At 28.2% G+C, this 19,775-nt stretch overlaps 1 protein-coding gene across 1 annotated transcript in view; it reads right to left on the reverse strand.

The window, feature by feature from the left end:
- The window catches only part of LOC142318831 (adhesion G protein-coupled receptor L4-like), a 421,773-nt gene that overhangs the window by 8,896 nt on the left and 393,102 nt on the right, over nt 1–19,775 (reverse strand). The window contains exons 4-5 of the mRNA XM_075355366.1: nt 7,515–7,795; nt 5,535–5,777 (exon numbers count right to left, since the gene is read on the reverse strand). Of these exons, the coding sequence (XP_075211481.1) occupies nt 5,535–5,777; nt 7,515–7,795 (524 nt within the window). The remainder of the gene's footprint in view (nt 1–5,534; nt 5,778–7,514; nt 7,796–19,775) is intronic.

Here is a 19,775-nt window from a genome sequence, read left to right on the forward strand (position 1 = left end):
AAACTTTGGAATTTTAAATACCTTTTGTATGACGTAACAACTTGAAAAAAAAATAAAACAAAGAAATGAAAAAGTTAATTATACCATGAATATTATATAAAGGTAAAAAGTAATAAATGGCGAAAGATAGTCGTCCATTTATAAATTTTTTCCAAAATTTCATACCATCAATACCAAATAAAAAAAGGTTTTTAAGCCGCTTTCAATAAAAATTATGTTGAGTCATTCCGGAAATATTAATCCTATAATAGACCCTAACGTAGATACGTACTCACGGATGTACATCTTCCGGAAATTTTTGTAATTTTTTTGTGTTTTTTTGGACTAATGGGGTCTTGAAACATCAACATCTGCAAAAACCTCGAGACCCAAAATTTTGGCTGAACACTACATTTTCCCTTTATAGTATGCTACTTCAGGAGTAATAGCGCTATAGCCGAGAAAGCTAAAATTTGAAGGGTTTTAACTCGCAAGAATAAGTAATTTATGCGAAGTAGTTGTGTTTTTATTTTGTATTTTTTAAATAAAAATTATTTAATCCCTTTTTTTAAAATTCAGCAGATTTATTATGCGAAAATTTCTACAAGATTCTACTTTGTATTAATCACTAAATTTTCAAAAGTAGTAAATAAAGTATTACTACTAGCAAGAATTGTTATCTATAAGAAAATAAATAAATAAATTACATATGAATATATACATATAAATATATATATTTATTTATTTATATTTTATTAATTGTTTACGCTAATATTAACATTTTTCAAAAATATTTTATTTAAAAAAATAATCCTTGAAACTACTTCTAACATTAAAATAAATAATAATATAGGATTGCTCTTCGTTTCATTTAGTGCAAACATAAAATATTGTTTTACAATATACGGTCTATTCTATTCTAGGCTTAACTTGCTACATTGTGTGAGTTTTCCCACAAAGGTTCACTCTCGTAAAAAATAAAACATTGATGTTTTTTGTTAGCATTAAAGCTGTACACTCTTCATAGCGAAACTGCTGGTGTTAAAGTAGGACAGTTCCTTTGATTTTTATGTAACAACAATTTTTAAGAGTAGAATTTTAGACTAAAAATTAAATAAAATAATATCGTGATTGCTGATGAAGTTCCTCAAGTAGTTCGATGGCCAACATCAATTGTAATAATGAGAACTACTTTGACTTATTAAGTGGTGTAGGTTGTATAATTAAACAGCTTAAACTGTTCTGGAAATCACAAATTTTTGGAACATGTTTATCAAGAACAAGAGTTGTTTTTTTTTAGAGTCCTATCTCTAAATGAAGGGAGAGGTAGCTCTCCATACCACATAAATAGTTTTAGTTAATCTAATACCTAGCTCTAAATATATTCAAATTCACGGAAAAAAGTGAGGGGGTTTATTTTTAAAAAATATAAATCTTTGACATCAGTAGTGTAGAAATGGCCGTCGAAGAGTAATATTGACCTTTGACCCCTTACGTCACCATGGTCTTCCCTCTACGAACCAGTAGGATTGCAGAATTTTGGTCACGCAACGCTGGCCCTTCACCATCACCATCTTCGATACCGATGATTAGTATCAGACCGATCTAGCGAAGATGATACTGTACGCAGTTATTAATAAGAGATGTAAATATGTAGTAACAGTAATAAATTGTTTTACCAAGTTCGCATTAGCGAAACCACTATAAAATAAAACCACCGAAGAAGTTGTCAAAGTCCTTGATGGATGCCTTTTCACATAAATCCTGGATGGTAATATCAGTGTTAAAGAACGTCGCATCTGTAACTTAAGAAGTGCTAAAGACGACAAAGATGCTGTTAATTTGAACAATTGTTAGAAGCTTATCGGTAAACAAAGAGAGAAGGATATTGAAAAATATATGAAAGAAAAAGTCGTTCTTAGTCTTGAACGTGACACAAATTCTCAGCAACTCACGTACTATTTTTAAAATTATAAATTGATGTATGTTGGCGATGGTCATGGCATGCATGAAGCGGTGAATAAAGGACAAGTATTTAATTACAAAAAAACGTTTAAAAATTACAATGGGTGAAAAAATAATTTTTCATGTCTATTAAGTAGAAAAAAATATTGCACCAATAAAATTAATGAATTAATCGTATTATTACCATTGTCGGTTCTGAACTGGATGGAGATCGATGTATAAAATGATATGCATGTACCGAGAAAGTAAGAGTTCAAAGATAAAAAGCGGTCAGTTAACTTTTCTCACAAACAACATTGCGAGTAATTTAGCTATGAGAGCAGTAGAAGTAGTAATAAACAAAGTTATCGATTTATTTCCAGTATAATTACAAATACCGAGGTATCATACTTTGGTCCAGGAACCAAACTTCAAGACAGGTTAATAAGACGTAACGGGGAATAAATCCGCTGGACGCCGCTTGTACGATATTCCATATTCAAAGTATTCAGATAAGAATAACAGACCTGAAACCGGCAGATTATTATTAGAAAAAGCTTGGGAAAGAGTAAAGTTAACCGACACTACTACTGGTGGAAAAGCTTGGGCGGTAACTAATATCATGAAAGCAAAGAGGAAATTTGGTGGAAGAATTCATTCTCGTAAACGTAGTAAAATTGTCTACTTATAACCCTACCCAACATGTCGTACTGGTTATGAACTTATAAAAAGAAAAATTTCAAACGAGGCCGACATCAAAGTCGGCGATGAAGATGTCACTATTAGAATATCTCCCCCGAAGACCTCTAACGGATTTAAATTTGTAGAAATTTGGCTTAAGTCTGGCATCGATGATTTTAGACAATGAACAAGAATGTGTCACATACGCTTTGTCAAAGATGGATGCCGTTTGACAAAAATCCTGGAGAGTGATATCGGTGTTAAAGAGCGTCGCATTTCTAACTTAAGAAGTGTTAAAGATGACGAAGATGCAGCTAATTTGAACGACTCTTAAAAACTTATCGATAAACAAAGAGAGAAGGATATTTAAAAATATATGAAAGAAGAAATCGTACTTCATCTTGATAGAGAGTCATCGACAACGTATTGAGTGTGTTATTGTAAAAACCGGAATAAGATCGATTGATTACTTTGACGGTATCAGAAACTTGAGACTTCCGTCAGAGCTGATCAGATATTTTAATATTTTCAACGAAACACTATATCTTGTATAACTACGAACGCTAACAAAAATTAGATTCATTTAGCTGCGGACAATTTTGCTCTCTTCTTTTTCTCTCGAAAAAATAACGTTTTCTCTATCGGGAAGGACTTCGTCCTTTAGTATCGACTTTTTTCCTCTCATCGAACTCCAAGATGACGAAAGGGAAATAGATCGGATAGATTTCATTACCTATAATAATGTACCTAATGTCGAGAAAGTCAAAAACAATATATTTTATTATAATGTTGACAAGAGTATTAAATTACCCGAAGGCATGTAAAAAATCGAAGACATAGACAACATATGACATTGAAACATGAAATGACCAAGCAAATGTGCGTCGAAAATGGTGTAAAGAATCAGATATAAATAAATCAGATATAAATCCAAAGTAATGAAAAAAAAGAATACAAATATAAAAAGCTGTAATCGGCGTATAATGAAACGATTAAAATGTGTTAAGAACCACCTGTATTACGTATTTTTTATGATAAGAAAACTATGTTCTTTAAAAGTCGATTTTACTCGACCGAACACAATCCTATCGATATTAGGCTTTGATTTACATCCGTATAAATGGCACACGTTCGCCGAACCGATTTCTATTAGCACTGTGAATGTCTCACGTGCAACTTATTACATAGTTAGAGGTTCGGTTTCGAACAGAGAAGAAGGAGACGTATTCACGAATTTTTCCTACGGTTGAACGAGGTTATAAAATTCTACATAACGTAATTTATGTTAGTGTAAAAACGAGGTTACACAACATCACAATATAATTTAAAATCACAACGGAGAGATACTCAATTTTAAAGTGGAAATAATTATTCTACGTCTTCATTTCAAAAAACGAAAATAAAATTTTAAAATAGGATTAGTTTTTATCGAACAAGATGGATTAAGAGGATTAAGTGACAGGAATATAAAAGGAGAGTTACAGTGTCCCCCTAACAGCAGTCGACGAGTAACTGTAAGGTGAGTAACACCTGGCAACAAACGTTTTCTAAATTCGTTGGGATTTACAGTTTTAAAATAAGTTTCATACTTAATTTGAACACAAATAACTCCATACTGGATGATTCAATCACCAGTTACGATTCCCATACTCACGCGCTACGCCTCTTCATCACTAAACAACTACGATGAAATAAGAACACTACGATAAGAATACAATACGATGAATAAGAATTGTTCATCAACAAGAAATCTACACATATCCGACGGAAAATTACTCACTATTGTTGGGTAAAGATAACGCAGTAGATTCTGTTTAGAAGCGGTCAGTAATTGTATTTCTTTTCTATTCGATGAAATACAGTATGGAATATCAGGCCTAGAAGCGGACAGCCTACGAAATTCGGGTGTAACCAGTACAATGAAATATATGCTTACTGTAAGATAAAGTGACAAAACTTGTATCCAGTCCATCGGGCGGGCATCAGAACTATGAAACATAGCTTGATACATGGAAAATCTACTATTCATATGCCCTTGAATATTAATGGGACTCGCAGAAGATTATAACAGAAACTTATTGAGCGTAAAACAAGAACTATAGTTTACAGGTCCTGTTCGGAGAGTAACTTTGTTTACTTAGTAGTCAATGAAACCAATTATAATTTGACACTCTCTACAGCCGTATGGAAAATCCCTTACGTACAAGTAAGATTTGAGAAGATGAAGCTGAGTGACGCCATTAGAAGGTGAAGATGAACGGGAGAAGACAATAAATATTGACTATAAGTCTATCTATTAATAAAAAATGAGTTTCATACACTATTCTGGTAAAGGATGGACCTGATGCTATCCACAACATTTGTTACCTACCACTTTTTTAAAAGGTATCGATTACACACCCTGTTTGGTAAGTTTAAAAATCGTTCAACCCCTCACAAGGTTTGATTTTCGCTCAGATATGGCAATTTTCATACGCTATAAAATTCCATTGGACCAAATAACAAAATCAATCGATGCCCGTATTCTCATAAACTCATAAACATAATGTCTGACTTAAAATTATTACTGGGTTGGTGAAGATCTATCTCTACAATTTAAAAATTATATTTTTAAATATATAAAATAAATATACAACGCTTATTATAAATTGTTAAAATAATGAAGAAAAAAATTCGTTGTGAAGAACTAAGATCCTTGTAAAAGTACAACGGAGATACATAACAGAAAAAACAAATAAATGATAAAATTTGTTAAAATTAACTTTAATAAATTAATACACCTGACTTAAACTTGCTGCTAGACTTATGTTTAATTAAGTAAAACTAATTTTTTTGTTGAGCTGACTCATCCGTAAATAAATCTTACTTATTTTAACAAACAAAATTATCAAGAAAGTTAAATCTAGTGGAAAGATATATTTTGTAATCACCTTGTGTATGAAGTGACGATCCCAGAAAAACAAACGCCCATTACTATAGAAATAATTTTTACGTAAAGCATAATATGAAGTTGTCTTCTACGTTGCATTTTTTCTCTACACTTCGGTTCAACTTGAAGTGCAGCTGTATAACGAGCTAAAACTGCAGCACGGCCCAAATTTAATAACTGAAGTACAAGGATATTAACAACCGGTACAAAATAAGTTAAAAGTTGAACTTCTTTATCTAAAAACCTGAAAAGTAAAAAAATAATGTTTGAAAATAACAAATAAAAATATAATTTAAAAAAAAAAATGTTTAGCATTCCGTACTGATATTAAAATGATATCTTAATACGATTACATTAAAGTAATCTTAAAAATAATTTAAAAGATAAGCATTAAATTTATCCTAAAATCTAATAATTTCAACCTATCTTTTCAGTATTATTTTTCGAACAGAAAAATTTACAAATATAATATAATAGGCTGTAATTAAATTAAATTGAATCATTCTTGTTACAACTTTTTTTTGGTTGGTAGTACTCTGATTAATTTTTTCATCTTTCGTCTTCTTCTTCTTAAATTTTTTACACGTATTTCTCATCTCTGCTTTTAATATACTGCATATTTCCTATCTTTAGAGGTATAATAAAATAGTTGAAGATAATTTCTGATTAAAATAGGTAGAATAAATATCATTAATAACAATTAATACGACAGGTTAAAGAGCGCGTAAAAGATTAAAATTATTTTCAAATTATAAAGATACATTTTAAGACTGTCTTTTTAATTTTGTTTATACTTTAATTTTTCTTTAAATGTAGAGTTGACTAAGTATGTGTAAAATACTGGTGACAACTTCTTTCTCCACCTTGGAAAATAAGAGAATAATTCTGTTAGTACTGGTACTTCATGAAATAGTGTGATATTCCTCATATTATAGCATTTTATTATATAGGGTTTTTTTTTGCCAAAGTAATGAATTAATTTCACTATTATTTTGTTATAGTGAAAAATATGAAAATACGTTAAGTATTAATATAAGATTTTATTTTAAATTTGTGACATTTATGTACTTGTATAATGTCTACGACAGTTTGCTGATTTTAAGTTATTTTGAAATAACTTAAACTCATAAATAACTTTAACTTAAAGTAATAACTTTTACTCATTATACAGAAGACCTGTAATTAAACCTTATTTTGTTATATTGCAGTACTAGTACATAAAAATAAGTACCGATTAACAATATAGATACATGTTTACTTATTACCATAACAGCATGACAATAAACCAAATTATATCTCTTTTGCTGACATTAACGTACAAAACTTACATCCATGTTGTACTGTACTAAACTATATTTAATATATTAAACTGCTCTACATCATTTAATTATTAAAAAAAAATATTGAAATGCATCCAAAACAATATAACCAAATCCTGACTTATTTTTTATACTTAATGTAATGTAAAAAAATTGACTTTTTTATAAATCTTTATTAATCAAAAAGCAAAAAGAAACTCGAATTAAAAAAATTTATATCGCATTTAACTTTTGCGTATACATATAATTTTTAGTTAATTGGCGTTAACGATAACAAAGCTAAGTTTTTTATATGACATGCTTGTCTTATAGACTTAAATATTATTTACAGTTTAAATTTTTAAAACTTTGCAAAATTTTAAGCTTGTTTAATAGCTTTAAAATGGTTTTTACTCATGATCAAATTATTTAACTAAAAACACTAAAAGTAATTATGTTGAATAGAGAGATGTACACAAAGGCATTCTATCTACTGTAAACTCAGTCAGCTGGTTAATTTATTAACCACCCATCTATGTTTTTTAATCTATTTCAGAATTAAAACTTACACAGTGTGCATAAGTAAAACAATGCACTTAAAAATGTGGACGAATTTACTCTTGGAAAAAATAGGTCTGTGTCATATTTATACGTAAATAATTTGAAAATAAGATTGAACTTACCAGCAATTAAAATGTTTAAGACTATCCACTTGCAAAATATTTCCATTCTTGTAATAATAGTGGTGACAAAATGCTGCAATTAATAGTAGTAAAGGTCCACCCCAAGATAAAAGACTGTATATAAGGAATCCAATACCAAGTGATTTATCACCGACTGGATCGACATTAACGTTTCGGCGAAATGATCTATAAAGATCATGCGTCATGGAGAGCAACCAACAATATACTGTTAAATGAAAGTAGTGCAAGGAAAACGATAATGACAAGCACAATTCAGCATCCTAAAACAAAAATGTGCTTTATTAATTGAAACCCGATAAACTTTATTTGATAAAATGTTGTTTACTAAAAAAATTTAATTAAATAATCTAAATTTTATCAAAGAATTAATTTGAACACTTCATAATAAAAACATAAGCCTAAAATTTTCGTAGGATTAAAAACACATGGATTTGAAATAAAGATTACTAAATATTTTATTAAAAGGGTTTTCATAAAATGGTTTTATTAAAATACATTCTTTTGATAAATATATATAATTTTACATTCAGCTTCCAATAATAAGCTTTCATTTTAATTTAATAAACAACCGATTTAGATAATTTCCATAGCTCAAAAGAAAGCACATTTTATAGCTAGAAGGAAAGATTTATTTGTAGAATATCGGTTCGGAAAAGGTAGGTGCACTGAAAATTAGTGATACAAAATTATTGTATACATACTATTACGCTTTAATTAATGTAATTTAAAATTGTTCTACTAATTTTCTTACATTAATATTCAGAATAATTTATAATTAATCCTGGTTAAAATTACTTCTATAACATTTGCCTTACGTAAAAAATAAATAATTTTTTAATAAGAAAGCCATCAAAACCGTCTTAAAGATATTTCTATTATTTTCTATAAATAATCTCAATTAGTAAAATTTGTTAAATGCGTCTTCACAACATAATAATTCAAAACATAACTAGAAATATAGTTTAGAAAAAAATAGTTATATTAATGTATAATAAAAAAAAATTATTATTTTCTTTAGTTCAGTTGCAAATTTTTATTTATAATTTCTCACCAAAACTTTACTTAAGGTTTTTAAAAACATGAAAAAAATAATAAAAACTTATAGGTCACTGAACTGTTTATGCAAAGCAGTATACATGTAAAGATTTATTTTAATAAAATATAAAATTATTATAAATGTATACAGAAGTGGTGTATATAATGGTCAGAAAAGCGAAACAGAAAAATCATTCCTTTAAAATATCTTTATGGAATACTAACAACAAATTTTTGTCACAATAAGATAATGTATATATAATAGTGCTGAATAATAAGGAATTTAATTATCTAAATATTAGTTTATATATATATAATTTGTTATCTTTTAATATAATATACATTTGTTTATAAATTCCTTAATGAAATTAAAAGGTTTAAATTCTTAGTTAATGTTTTATTATTAATGATGAATAAAGTGTAGTTCCTTTCATAAGTAAGTATAACAACTGTTACAATAATGTCTTTTAGTTTAAGTTGTTTGCGTGTTTAAAATATGCGCTTTGTTATGTAAAAGGTGGTATTTTTGAAATGTAACGTTAGGTACGCTGTGAATCGCCGAGAGAGGGAAAGGGGAAATGCAAGTGAAGGAGTGAGTGAGGAGAATTGATTATAGTGAGTGGCTGTCAGGCGGTAGTAGTCTCCCCCAGAGTATTCAAGTGCACACAGACACATATCTCGGTTGATATCAATCATGCAGGCATCGGGTGTAGCAAACGGGGTTCAGAATATAGGGTCAGGTCGGAGTACTGGAATGAGGCGGAACCGGGGTACCGACTGCCACCAGACACAACTTCAACACCCACTCTGTTTTTTCTACTATTATTCCTACTACTATCACTGGTTCTAGATTGGATCATTTTTCTGTTTTATCTCAAAAGGTTCACATTTCTCTTCAGTGCCACTGCAACCTTCACCCTTAACACCATCATCTCTAAGTATACGGAACAGCGCATTATTCTTAATTTTGACGTAACTACACATTGTACACACACGCACGCGCGCGCGCGCGCGCGAGAGAGAGAGAGAGAGAGAGAGAGAGAGAGAGAGAGAGAGAGAGAGAGAGAAACTCACCTGATACATTAGTATCCCTAGAAATAACACTTTAAAATTATTCTAACATTGCCAGGATTATTATAATTATTATCTTTTTTAATTATAGTTAAGGAAAAAATAATAATTTATAAAGATTAATATCTGAAGTCCGTGAAATATTTGATTTTTCATAAACATTGTTAAGATTGATTTCTAACAAAGTGTGATTGGACGTTTCAAAATTTATCTTTTTTATTTCGTTTTTTTGGATAACTTTAATACGGAATGGCGTCAAATAAATTAAGAAAAGATTTTAAGGAAAAATCTGAGAAAGAGGATTAACAAAGGAGAAAAGTGAAAGATGTTATTAATTAATGAAAGCATTCTTTTAGCTGATACCATTGTGGCTTAGAATTATAGCTTGAGCAAAATATCTTTTTTTAAATAAATAAAAATAAAACAAAAAGAAAGGAGCTTAAAGTAGAAAATATTATAATACATGAAAAAATCCTAGATGTTTACTTAAAATTAATCCGTGACCAACTGATCAAAAAATTTTGGAAACCAGTATAATGAACACGTGACTAACTCAGCAGTAAGATGGTGAATTATTTATACCAACAATTTATACTATACGTCTTTCATTTATTGATACTCTTTATTTTTAAGGTGGTAAAATATTACTTAGTAATCAGTTGTTTTTCAATCAGAATAAACCACTTCATACCAAATTCTATGTTCAATACAGTTTGACAGATAGTCATTCCTAGACTAGTAAAATTTTTCACAGATATAGGTTTTTAATTGAATCCCAGCACAGGTAAAAAATATAAATAACAAATTTGTTCAAATTTACTTGTATTTATCTCATTAAAAATTTATTTCAAATTAATGTTCATTACTCCCGGTTATCTGCTAGACTGTTAATTAATATGAATCTGGATTCAACTATCTTAAAGAACGCCAATGATTTTAACGTAATCACTTATAGGATGATTATTATAGTATAAAGGTTATAATATTGAAATTTACTCCATTTCCAAGGGCGGAGTGGTATCGTTTCTGTCTTTCGTCCGGAGGTCCTGGATTAGAATCCCAGTCAGGCATGGCAGTTTTCTCAAGCAACAAAATTTCATTTCCATATCCCACACACATGTTTCAAGCTTATGTAGTGTTTTTAACCCCCCCCCCCCAAAAAAAAATCTTAACCACCAACAAAAAACTGTAGTTTGTACGTGTTGTGTAGATAAGTTTTTATAAATAGTATTATGATATTAATTATTCATATTTATATAGACACTACATTAATTTTTATTATTTATTTTTGTATCGTATTAAATTTGTTTTCTAAAATAAAGAGAAAGGAAAGATTCATTCGGTAAATATAATTCAGGTAAAAATATAATTTTATAAAATTCAATTGTTATTGATCAGAGTTTATTAGATTTCAGTCGTGATACGATGTAAAAAGTCTTATTAAATTTGAAATTGGTATTAAAATGACTGGTTGTGACACAATTTGGGCTTATCACAATAACTTTTTTTTTGTATTAGTAGGAAACATTATATTTATATAAATATAAATTTCTTACTTTTTGATGATGCTTTAAATACAGTCAAATGTTTCATTTTCATTAAGAATTGGGTAGCAAGTTTTTGGTAATAAAATAAATTTGAAAATCCATATAATGAGTCACTACTGAAAAAAAAAATTATGCCACGTTTTAAGTTCTGAATTGTCAGAATAGAACACAAAGAAAACAAATTACTTTAAAAGCATGACGTATTCATAGAAATTTTAACAAAAGATGAGTTAAAAGTTTTTAAATTATTCGAGAGGTGTGTATTTTTTACTATTGAACTTCTTTTCCGTTTTTTCCCTACACAATCTCTTTTTGTTTTCTTTGACTACAATAAAAGACAATTCGTTAAGTTTTATGCACATATAAACCTCCCTTTACACATCCACAGATTCAGAATGATGTAATAAATATAATAAAATCATATAAATACAATTTTATATTGTAAGAAAGAAATAATGGATGTGTAGTATAATTAAAGAAAGAAATATTAAAATATAATGATGTAAAGAATAGAAAATGTAAAATTTACTACTTTTATTTTTGTATAAAAGAAAAAAAAATAAGTGTCCTGAATTAAAATTTTTCATCTAATAATAGAAATACATTAATCCGCAATTCAGATAAAAAAATAAACTTAAAAAATCATTGATAAAGAAAATTTAAATATTATAAAAGTCATTAATTTAATTTCCTCCCAAGTGTATCAAATAAAATGTAGTTTATTCCAAATACAATATAATTTTGTATATATGAATCCCACTCAGAGACTATAACTCGGGAAAATATCATTAAAAATAAGTATAATACAAACATATTTTGCTATATAATTAGTCTCTGAGGTAAACAAAGTAAATTTCTTACTTTTAACCTATCATTTTCGTATACTTGTCTATTGATATGAAAAATATATTCTGTGTAGCCGCTGTGTGTCCTTACTTTTCCTAATACGTTTTATCATGTCACTTTCGAGAAAGGTTTCCACTACATTATTGTACATTATCTGTAGATCTTAATCGCAGAAAGCCAAATGATTAAACAGAGCTGTACTAACCGTGTGAAAATATTTTATACCGTCCTAGGTACAGAAATTTTAAGATGGTCTAGAAATGAAATATAAGCTTTTCTTTTTGAAATCATTATTTATATTAAATGTTGAAAATAAAAAGTTCAATGTTAAAAAAAAAATACTTGTTACAATATTAGAGAAGTTTTATTTAAGTTTTAATGCAAAAACCAAAGAATAATTACAACAAAGATTGGTAATTTGCATGAATGGAGATTTACTTGTTTTATTAATAATAAAATAAACTGTAATTTTTAAAGTTAAAGAGTAAAAAATAAGTAACAAATTTTTGAATTTTATTTATTAAAATAAAATGGTTCAGAGTTAAAAACTAATTTAACTAACTTTTATTGCATTATTTGCTTTCTTAATTAAAATGTCAAGTAATTTGCAACTACAAATAAAAACTAAAAAGCATAATATTATGTTACAACCTCTCTATTTTATAAATTCAATGATTCTATTTTCATAATTCTCTTAACGTAATTTTGCGTCCTCATCTTTAGTAATGCTTTTAATTAAAAGATTTTTTCAAAGATATTGTTGCCCACAGGTAAAGTAGCCTACAGTAAAAAACTCTCGAGTTTTACCAGAAGTTTTAAAAATTCTAAATTTCCTTTATAAAATTAGATCATTAGTAGAAATAGTTAAGAGTTAAAAGAAAACAAAAATTTATAAATTACTAACCAAAATTCAATAACTTTGATTTTGATAAAACATTTATGGTAGTATTTCCATAATAAATGAAAATTATTTTTCATCATAAATAATAAATCAAAAGAGTTTTGGTGTAAAATATCTTTCCAATAAATTAAACTCAAACAATGTAGTAAAATTATATTCATTCCCTCCTACTTAAAGTACGGAAGAATAGTTGGTATCGGGATGGGGGTTTCGCTGTAAATCTTTAAAAATAAATATGGGCTGGACATCTTAGTTTAAAATTTTCCAAAAGAATTATTGATAGGTTTAATTAATTTCCATTTGTAAACATTTCTAAACGGTGGTCTTTAATTCAAAAATTTGTTCTTTTGTTCATCTACTAAGAAATAAAAGCAATTTTAATTTATCAATTGACATTTTTACGTGTACTCCAATTTAATATAAAATTACTCGTATATCAATATACGAAATGTGTTTACAATATGGATTGCAACGTAATAACTAATAGAATTTTCTTTCATCCCTTCAAATCGGAATTTTAGAAAGATACAGTATATATTTATATTCCAAATTTTTTAAATGATTAGGGGGTCGAGAAGTAGCTTAGTTTAAAATGTATTAAGTATGATTTATTTATTAAACACGATTTTTGAATGGGGAAGAAAAATTTAATTCTAAAACCTGGCTTCAACAAGTAAAACAGAATACAGAACCATTAGATCATTATATTATTCACTAATATAAACTGAAATTAGCACATTATTGGATTTTTTATTTAATTTGTTTTTTTTTGTTTCTATTCATAACATGACAGTTATTGATATTCAAATTTGCATATGGAAGAATCCACAAACTCCCATTGGAGCTGTGATTTACAATAACATAGATTCGCATCAATGCATATATAATTAATATATTTCCCGAACGAAAACCTTGAGCAATAATTTTTCGACTAAAAAGTTGAAGTTTTTCAACAAAAATCTATCTCTCAAGAGAGTAAATAAGAGGTAAATTTCAATTAATTATTTTAACGACACACAACTGAAGAGGCATCTAGCCCGATTCCAGCTACTCTCATAGTCGCAAGTAGAGTGTTAACTTATATCAGAATTCCATTTGAATATAAAAAGCTAATATCCATATCTTAGCATTTGAGCATAGCTCCGAGTATTTTTTTTGCTAACTTGAAATGCACCAACGTAGTAAAAATTGTAACACTACTATAAGGAAATGTAACTATAGACTTGTTTTTTTCTCGGATTACTTTATTTCTCTTTGCAGTTTAGGAATATTTTAATGTATTTCTGTGCTATTTCTGAGCAATTATTTACCCAACAGACATTCCATTAAGTAATAGCAAAATATAAATTATTAGTATTATTATGAATCACGAACCTCTAATTTATAATGAAAAGATAGGAAAAGGAAAGCGCTTATTTGGGTGTGGTTTATCATGGTAGTTGTTTCGTGAGCTGATTAATATAACTCTTTAGGTTGCCTACTGCTTTCCCTTCAATAAGAAGCTATTTGACAAGTTAATTTTCAAACAACATTTAGCCAGACAATTTAAGGCCAATGCCAATCAATTCAATATCAGTTTAAAAGAATAATTCCCTTTCAAACCATGTTAAACTCAATATCTAGTTTTCCAGATCAATAACACCTTACAACCAACCGTATTATTTTTAAGAAAAAAAAATATATCTCACAGAATGTCTTGAAATTATTTAAAATACAAAATAATAAAAAACGTTTTAAATTTAAAATGACAGGATTTCATACCCGTGTTGTCAAATATATTGCTTTTAAATAAGCGCATTCATTACTACTATTTATTACAAAATTTTAAAAACATTTCTTATCAATAATTCAATCATCAGAACTATTCTAGTCGCAGGGAGTTTAATAACTCCCTTTAAATGAACGGTAAAAGTTGAGGGTGGTCTTACTTTACTGCCTAAATACTTTCTCGTAAACCTAAGTAATTTCATTTTTTTTTATTCTTTAGAACGCGAAGAAAAGTCAGTAAGCCAGTATGAAATGCACAAAAAAGAAATTACACTTCTAACATGTGTAATAAATAATATTTTCTCTTTCTGAAACAGGGTTTAGCAGTTACCGGGTCCTTTAGCAGCTATTAAAATAAAATATCTATATTGTTTTTGTACGGAAGTTGTAAGTAAACTTCAGAGCTAATTGTAATTAACTATTAATAAAATATAAATTGTAGACTGGCGCTTATAAGAAAAGGCGCCGGATAATAATTTTGATGCTAAAGTAAGAAAATTATGCCACTCTGTCAATCAGACTTAGCAAAATTTATATATATAATATATATATATATATATATATATATATATATATATATAATAGTAAATTTAAATAAATACATATTTATTAATATATCTTCATCTGTGGTACAACAACGAATATATTATTGTAAGTTTACAAATTTTCTTACTTAACTTATCAATCAGCATATTTTCATTTTAATTGTTAAAAATAACCATTTCTAACTGAAAATACTACTGCTTGAAAGAATCGTTGATAACCAGAAAAGCTTGGGTTAAAAAATATTTTGATTTGATGAAGTGAATGAGAAAAATTAGTTGTTAAATAGTTGATTGGAATGAATTTAAAATCTTTTTATACGTTAAGTCAAATTTCTTACAAAGTAATAGAAAAAGAATACTTTTCTTCAGTTTTTGATGAAAATTTTACTAATGAAATGGAATTATTCAAGTTAAAATATTTGATTGGGAGTAAAATAAAATCGAGTTCAAAAAGTTTGTTAAAAGGCTTCAAATTCATCAGGAAAAATAATTAGTTGTAAGTAACGTCTAATTGAACTAAAAATGTAAAACTAATAAATAATCGAAATTAGAAACAGAGTTAAAAATAATCAAGTTTCTTACAATTTGATTATTTTATAAAACTATTAATCAAATAATAGTTTTATCATTTGTTAAAATGATAAAAACAATTTTATACTGAGCTTATGATGACCAAAAAATTGGAAAATCAGTGTAGTGTCTCTCATTTATTTTTCAGATTTTAAATAAATAAAGATATTGTAAGTACAACAGTAAATATACCGATATATTTCATTTGTTTTTAAATGAAATCTTTTCTTATTTAATGGTTGATGTTTAGTAAATAGAAAAAATCTTTTTACTAAAGAAAGCATTCACCAGCTTCGATAAAAGTCGAAGAAATTTCATAAAATTTCCTAATTCTTCCTTTCTGCTTGAGTGGCTTTTTCTACGAGGATAAAACGTAACCTTACGTTCTCTAGTTCATTCATGCTTAACATTTTTATTTAACTTTCATATATATATATATATATATATATACCTTATATAACTGTTTTTATAAAAAAAGAAAATATCAGTATTTCAGTCTGTTTGCTACGTCAGAAAATATGACACGTGAAATGTTTAAATAAATACAAATACTGATTTATATACGAAAAATTTTACAACTAAGTAAAAAATCATCGAAGTTTGCTTTTACAATGGAATATAATATATATTCCTTTGAAACAGAACAAAAATAATCTTTAAAATATAGGAAAAAGCAGATATTAAAATACTTTTGATAAAAATTTTAAATAAACAATAAATATTTGATACCATTTAATAAATTCTTTTAAAATAAGAATATAATAATTTTAAATATTTACTCGTATTACAAAATCTAACGATAATAAACGATTAATAAAAATCATCCATATTTAGGTAGGTAAACCGAATGAAAAACTGATTGAGTAGTTATGAGCTTGACTCCTTATTTGTGGTATTAATACAGAATTTATTTAAGATAATTTTTCTTTTTTATAGAAATGCACTGGTTTAACTATTCTTTAATATTTATTTTCTTTTTCTGTTTAGCCCCCGGAACCACCATAAGGTATCAATCACTTCAGAGGATGAATGAGGATGATATGTATGAATTTAAATGAAGTTTAGTCTCATACAGTCGCAGGTCGACCATTCCTGAGATGTGTGGTTAATTGAAACCCAACTTCCAAACAACACTGGTTTCCACGATATAGTATTTAAACCTGTATAAAAGTAACCTTTACTATTCTTTAATATTTTTAAAATTGCAGTACTGTAAAATCATTGTGATAAAAATATCCTAATACATCTCTTGGTTTCTTAATTTTATTCTTTTCCAGAAAAGTATTTTCTTTAATTACGAATTTTCCTTTTATTTGTTTTAACGAATAAAAAATTAAACTTAGATTTAGTTCATAAAATGACTTACTGTAAGTAAATTATGTTAATAAGAGAGAATGTATGTCTTTTACAATCAACTAAGCATCCCTAAGGAAGTTATTAATATCTCCTTAGAACAACTGTAATTGTAACATTTAGAGAGTAGTACATCTCCTAAACTACATCATTGGTCTCATAGGAACAGTACTCTCACTGATAAGCCCACTCACATTGATTTATTGAAGAATACACTTGTTTAATTATTTAATCATGCATCAACAACTAATCTATTGTATAGAGGTAAAATATTATCTACTGGTGGATTCTTTGAAAACATGATTTTCTTAAAAAAAAATTTGTTGTACACCTTATGGCGTTAATTAAAAATATTAAAGTGATAGCTAAATATATAATATCTTTATGATGCTGCTGATAAAACTACTAGTACTACTAGTAAAATTATTATTATTACTACAAGGTTAAAATGAGTGTATAAGCAATGGTTATCACTGTTAGTTATCGATCGTAAAATCGATTTCAACATTATACAAGGGTGGATGTTACTGATACTGAAGCAAACTTATACTTTTTTTTACTTCCTTATTGCAGTTTTATCTTGAGTAAAGTGCTTTAAAGTAGGGTTGAAAGACATGAAAAAACAAATCATGATCGATAAACCGGAAACTACTGAAAGCCTTATCCATTTTGACGGCAAAAGAATTTTTCTCTTAAAGTATATCTCCATTTTCTTTAGACGAATATTCGTTTTAAATTAAGAATTGATTGCTTGTTATAAAACCAAGATTTCCAAAGGAATTACCATAATATTTAAATTTATATGTTCACTTAACGTACAAGCACAAAGTTATACGTTGATCATAACGTTCGTTGAGTAAAAAAAAAGTAATAAATTACTAACTTTTTAAAATATTTGTTTAAATTACATACATAAAATTCACTTTTGTTAATAATACCTGTTCTATTGAAATATTTTACTAATTTAATTTAATTTTTTCAAAATACTTAATCCTTAAACATTAAAACTAATATTATAATTTTATACGTGTTATGATATGCCGGTTACAACAAATAATGGCATATACATTGAAAGAATAACAAGCATCTCACACTAAGCTTACTGGGAAGGTGAGGTATGAAATCGATTATTGTTGCCTTCTTCTCTGAATCAAATATAATTTATTCCCTATCAGCGCACCATGCTGAAAATTTATTTTTATTTTTTCAAATTTTTATTTACAATCGGTTACATATTTGTAGAAACTTAAGAAAATTATATTATACATGTTCAAATTAAAGAGGGATTCCCGGTGAAATTTCTCAAAAATTATATACCAGTACTACACAGGCTCTGATGGTAGCAGGTAGAACGTACACAAAGTATTCTTGAAGAACTGTACTATCAGTAGTACAGCAGAAAACAAGAATCATATAAATAAAAGATTGATGAAACACAAAGAAAAAAAAATGAATTTGAAAACAGTGATAGAGAGTAGCGAATGATTCATTAATACACAATCAGCAGGTGGTAATTGCACTACAGAGCTACTAAGGTCGGGAATGTGTAGCTCTTAAGTCTTCTAACATCCTAACCGTTGTCTAGAAGGTTTACGTCTTAGTGGTTAACGCGATCATTTTGCTTAAGCCCATTTTTCAAACTGAAAAGTTGTATTTCATTGTTGACATACCGTAGACCCAAATTTCTAATTCACTATTTTTAGCAAAAAACGACACTTCAGCTTTACAACTCACTTGTTTGTTCTGAAATCGATATATTTCAACATTTGTCTTGCTAGCCGTGGTGGCAAGATGGTGGATCCGTGGGCAGTCTCCTCGCCACATTGCAAATATCATCATCTCGATTTAGCTTGATTAACCCCTATTTTCTGTTTACCTAGCCACATACTGATTAAATTTAATTCAGATTGTTGATTAGTTGAGGCCATAGTTGGATTGTATTTAACAGCCAGAATAGCCGTGTCATCTGCAAGACAAGAGTCAGTGACTCCATTCTCAACCGGAAGATTGGTGTACAGTCTTATACAGTATATAATAGGACCCAAAACTGAGCCTTGCCATACCCCCGACTTAATGTCAAATAATTTAATAATTCTTGATTATTTTTTACCAGGGAGAAAGACTCATCCAGTTAGTTACGAAGAACAAGATAATATGTTTGAGGAAGGTACTTTTTCAAGTTGTATAAAAGCCCCGGAAGCCAGACCTTTTCAAATCCTTGCTGGATATCTAAGAAGGCTGCAGAACAGTACCTATTCTTCTCTAAGAGAAAGTACAGATAATTTTTTCTCAATAATGGAGTCCCCAGTAGAGAAACCGAATTGGTGATCTGAAAAAAGTGAGTCTGCTCCAGAAAAGGCATCCTCCGAAGAAATAACCTCTTTGTCTTCGATAGAATAGGAAACAGGCTTATTGTACAAGAATATATGATAAACAAGTTTACCCGGTTTCGGGACTATACCATTTCTGAAATTTTCTACTCAGCAGGGATGTACGTCATCCAAAGGATACCATTAAAGAGGTGCGTATGAACCTGAACTTTTTAGAATTTCTGTTGAAGAAAACGGTTTAGTAGGTAGACTCAAAGGAATCAGGCGGCTGAAGA

The sequence above is a fragment of the Lycorma delicatula genome, chromosome 2 (assembly GCF_047948215.1).
Source record: "Lycorma delicatula isolate Av1 chromosome 2, ASM4794821v1, whole genome shotgun sequence".
Taxonomy (NCBI): Eukaryota; Metazoa; Arthropoda; class Insecta; order Hemiptera; family Fulgoridae; genus Lycorma; species Lycorma delicatula.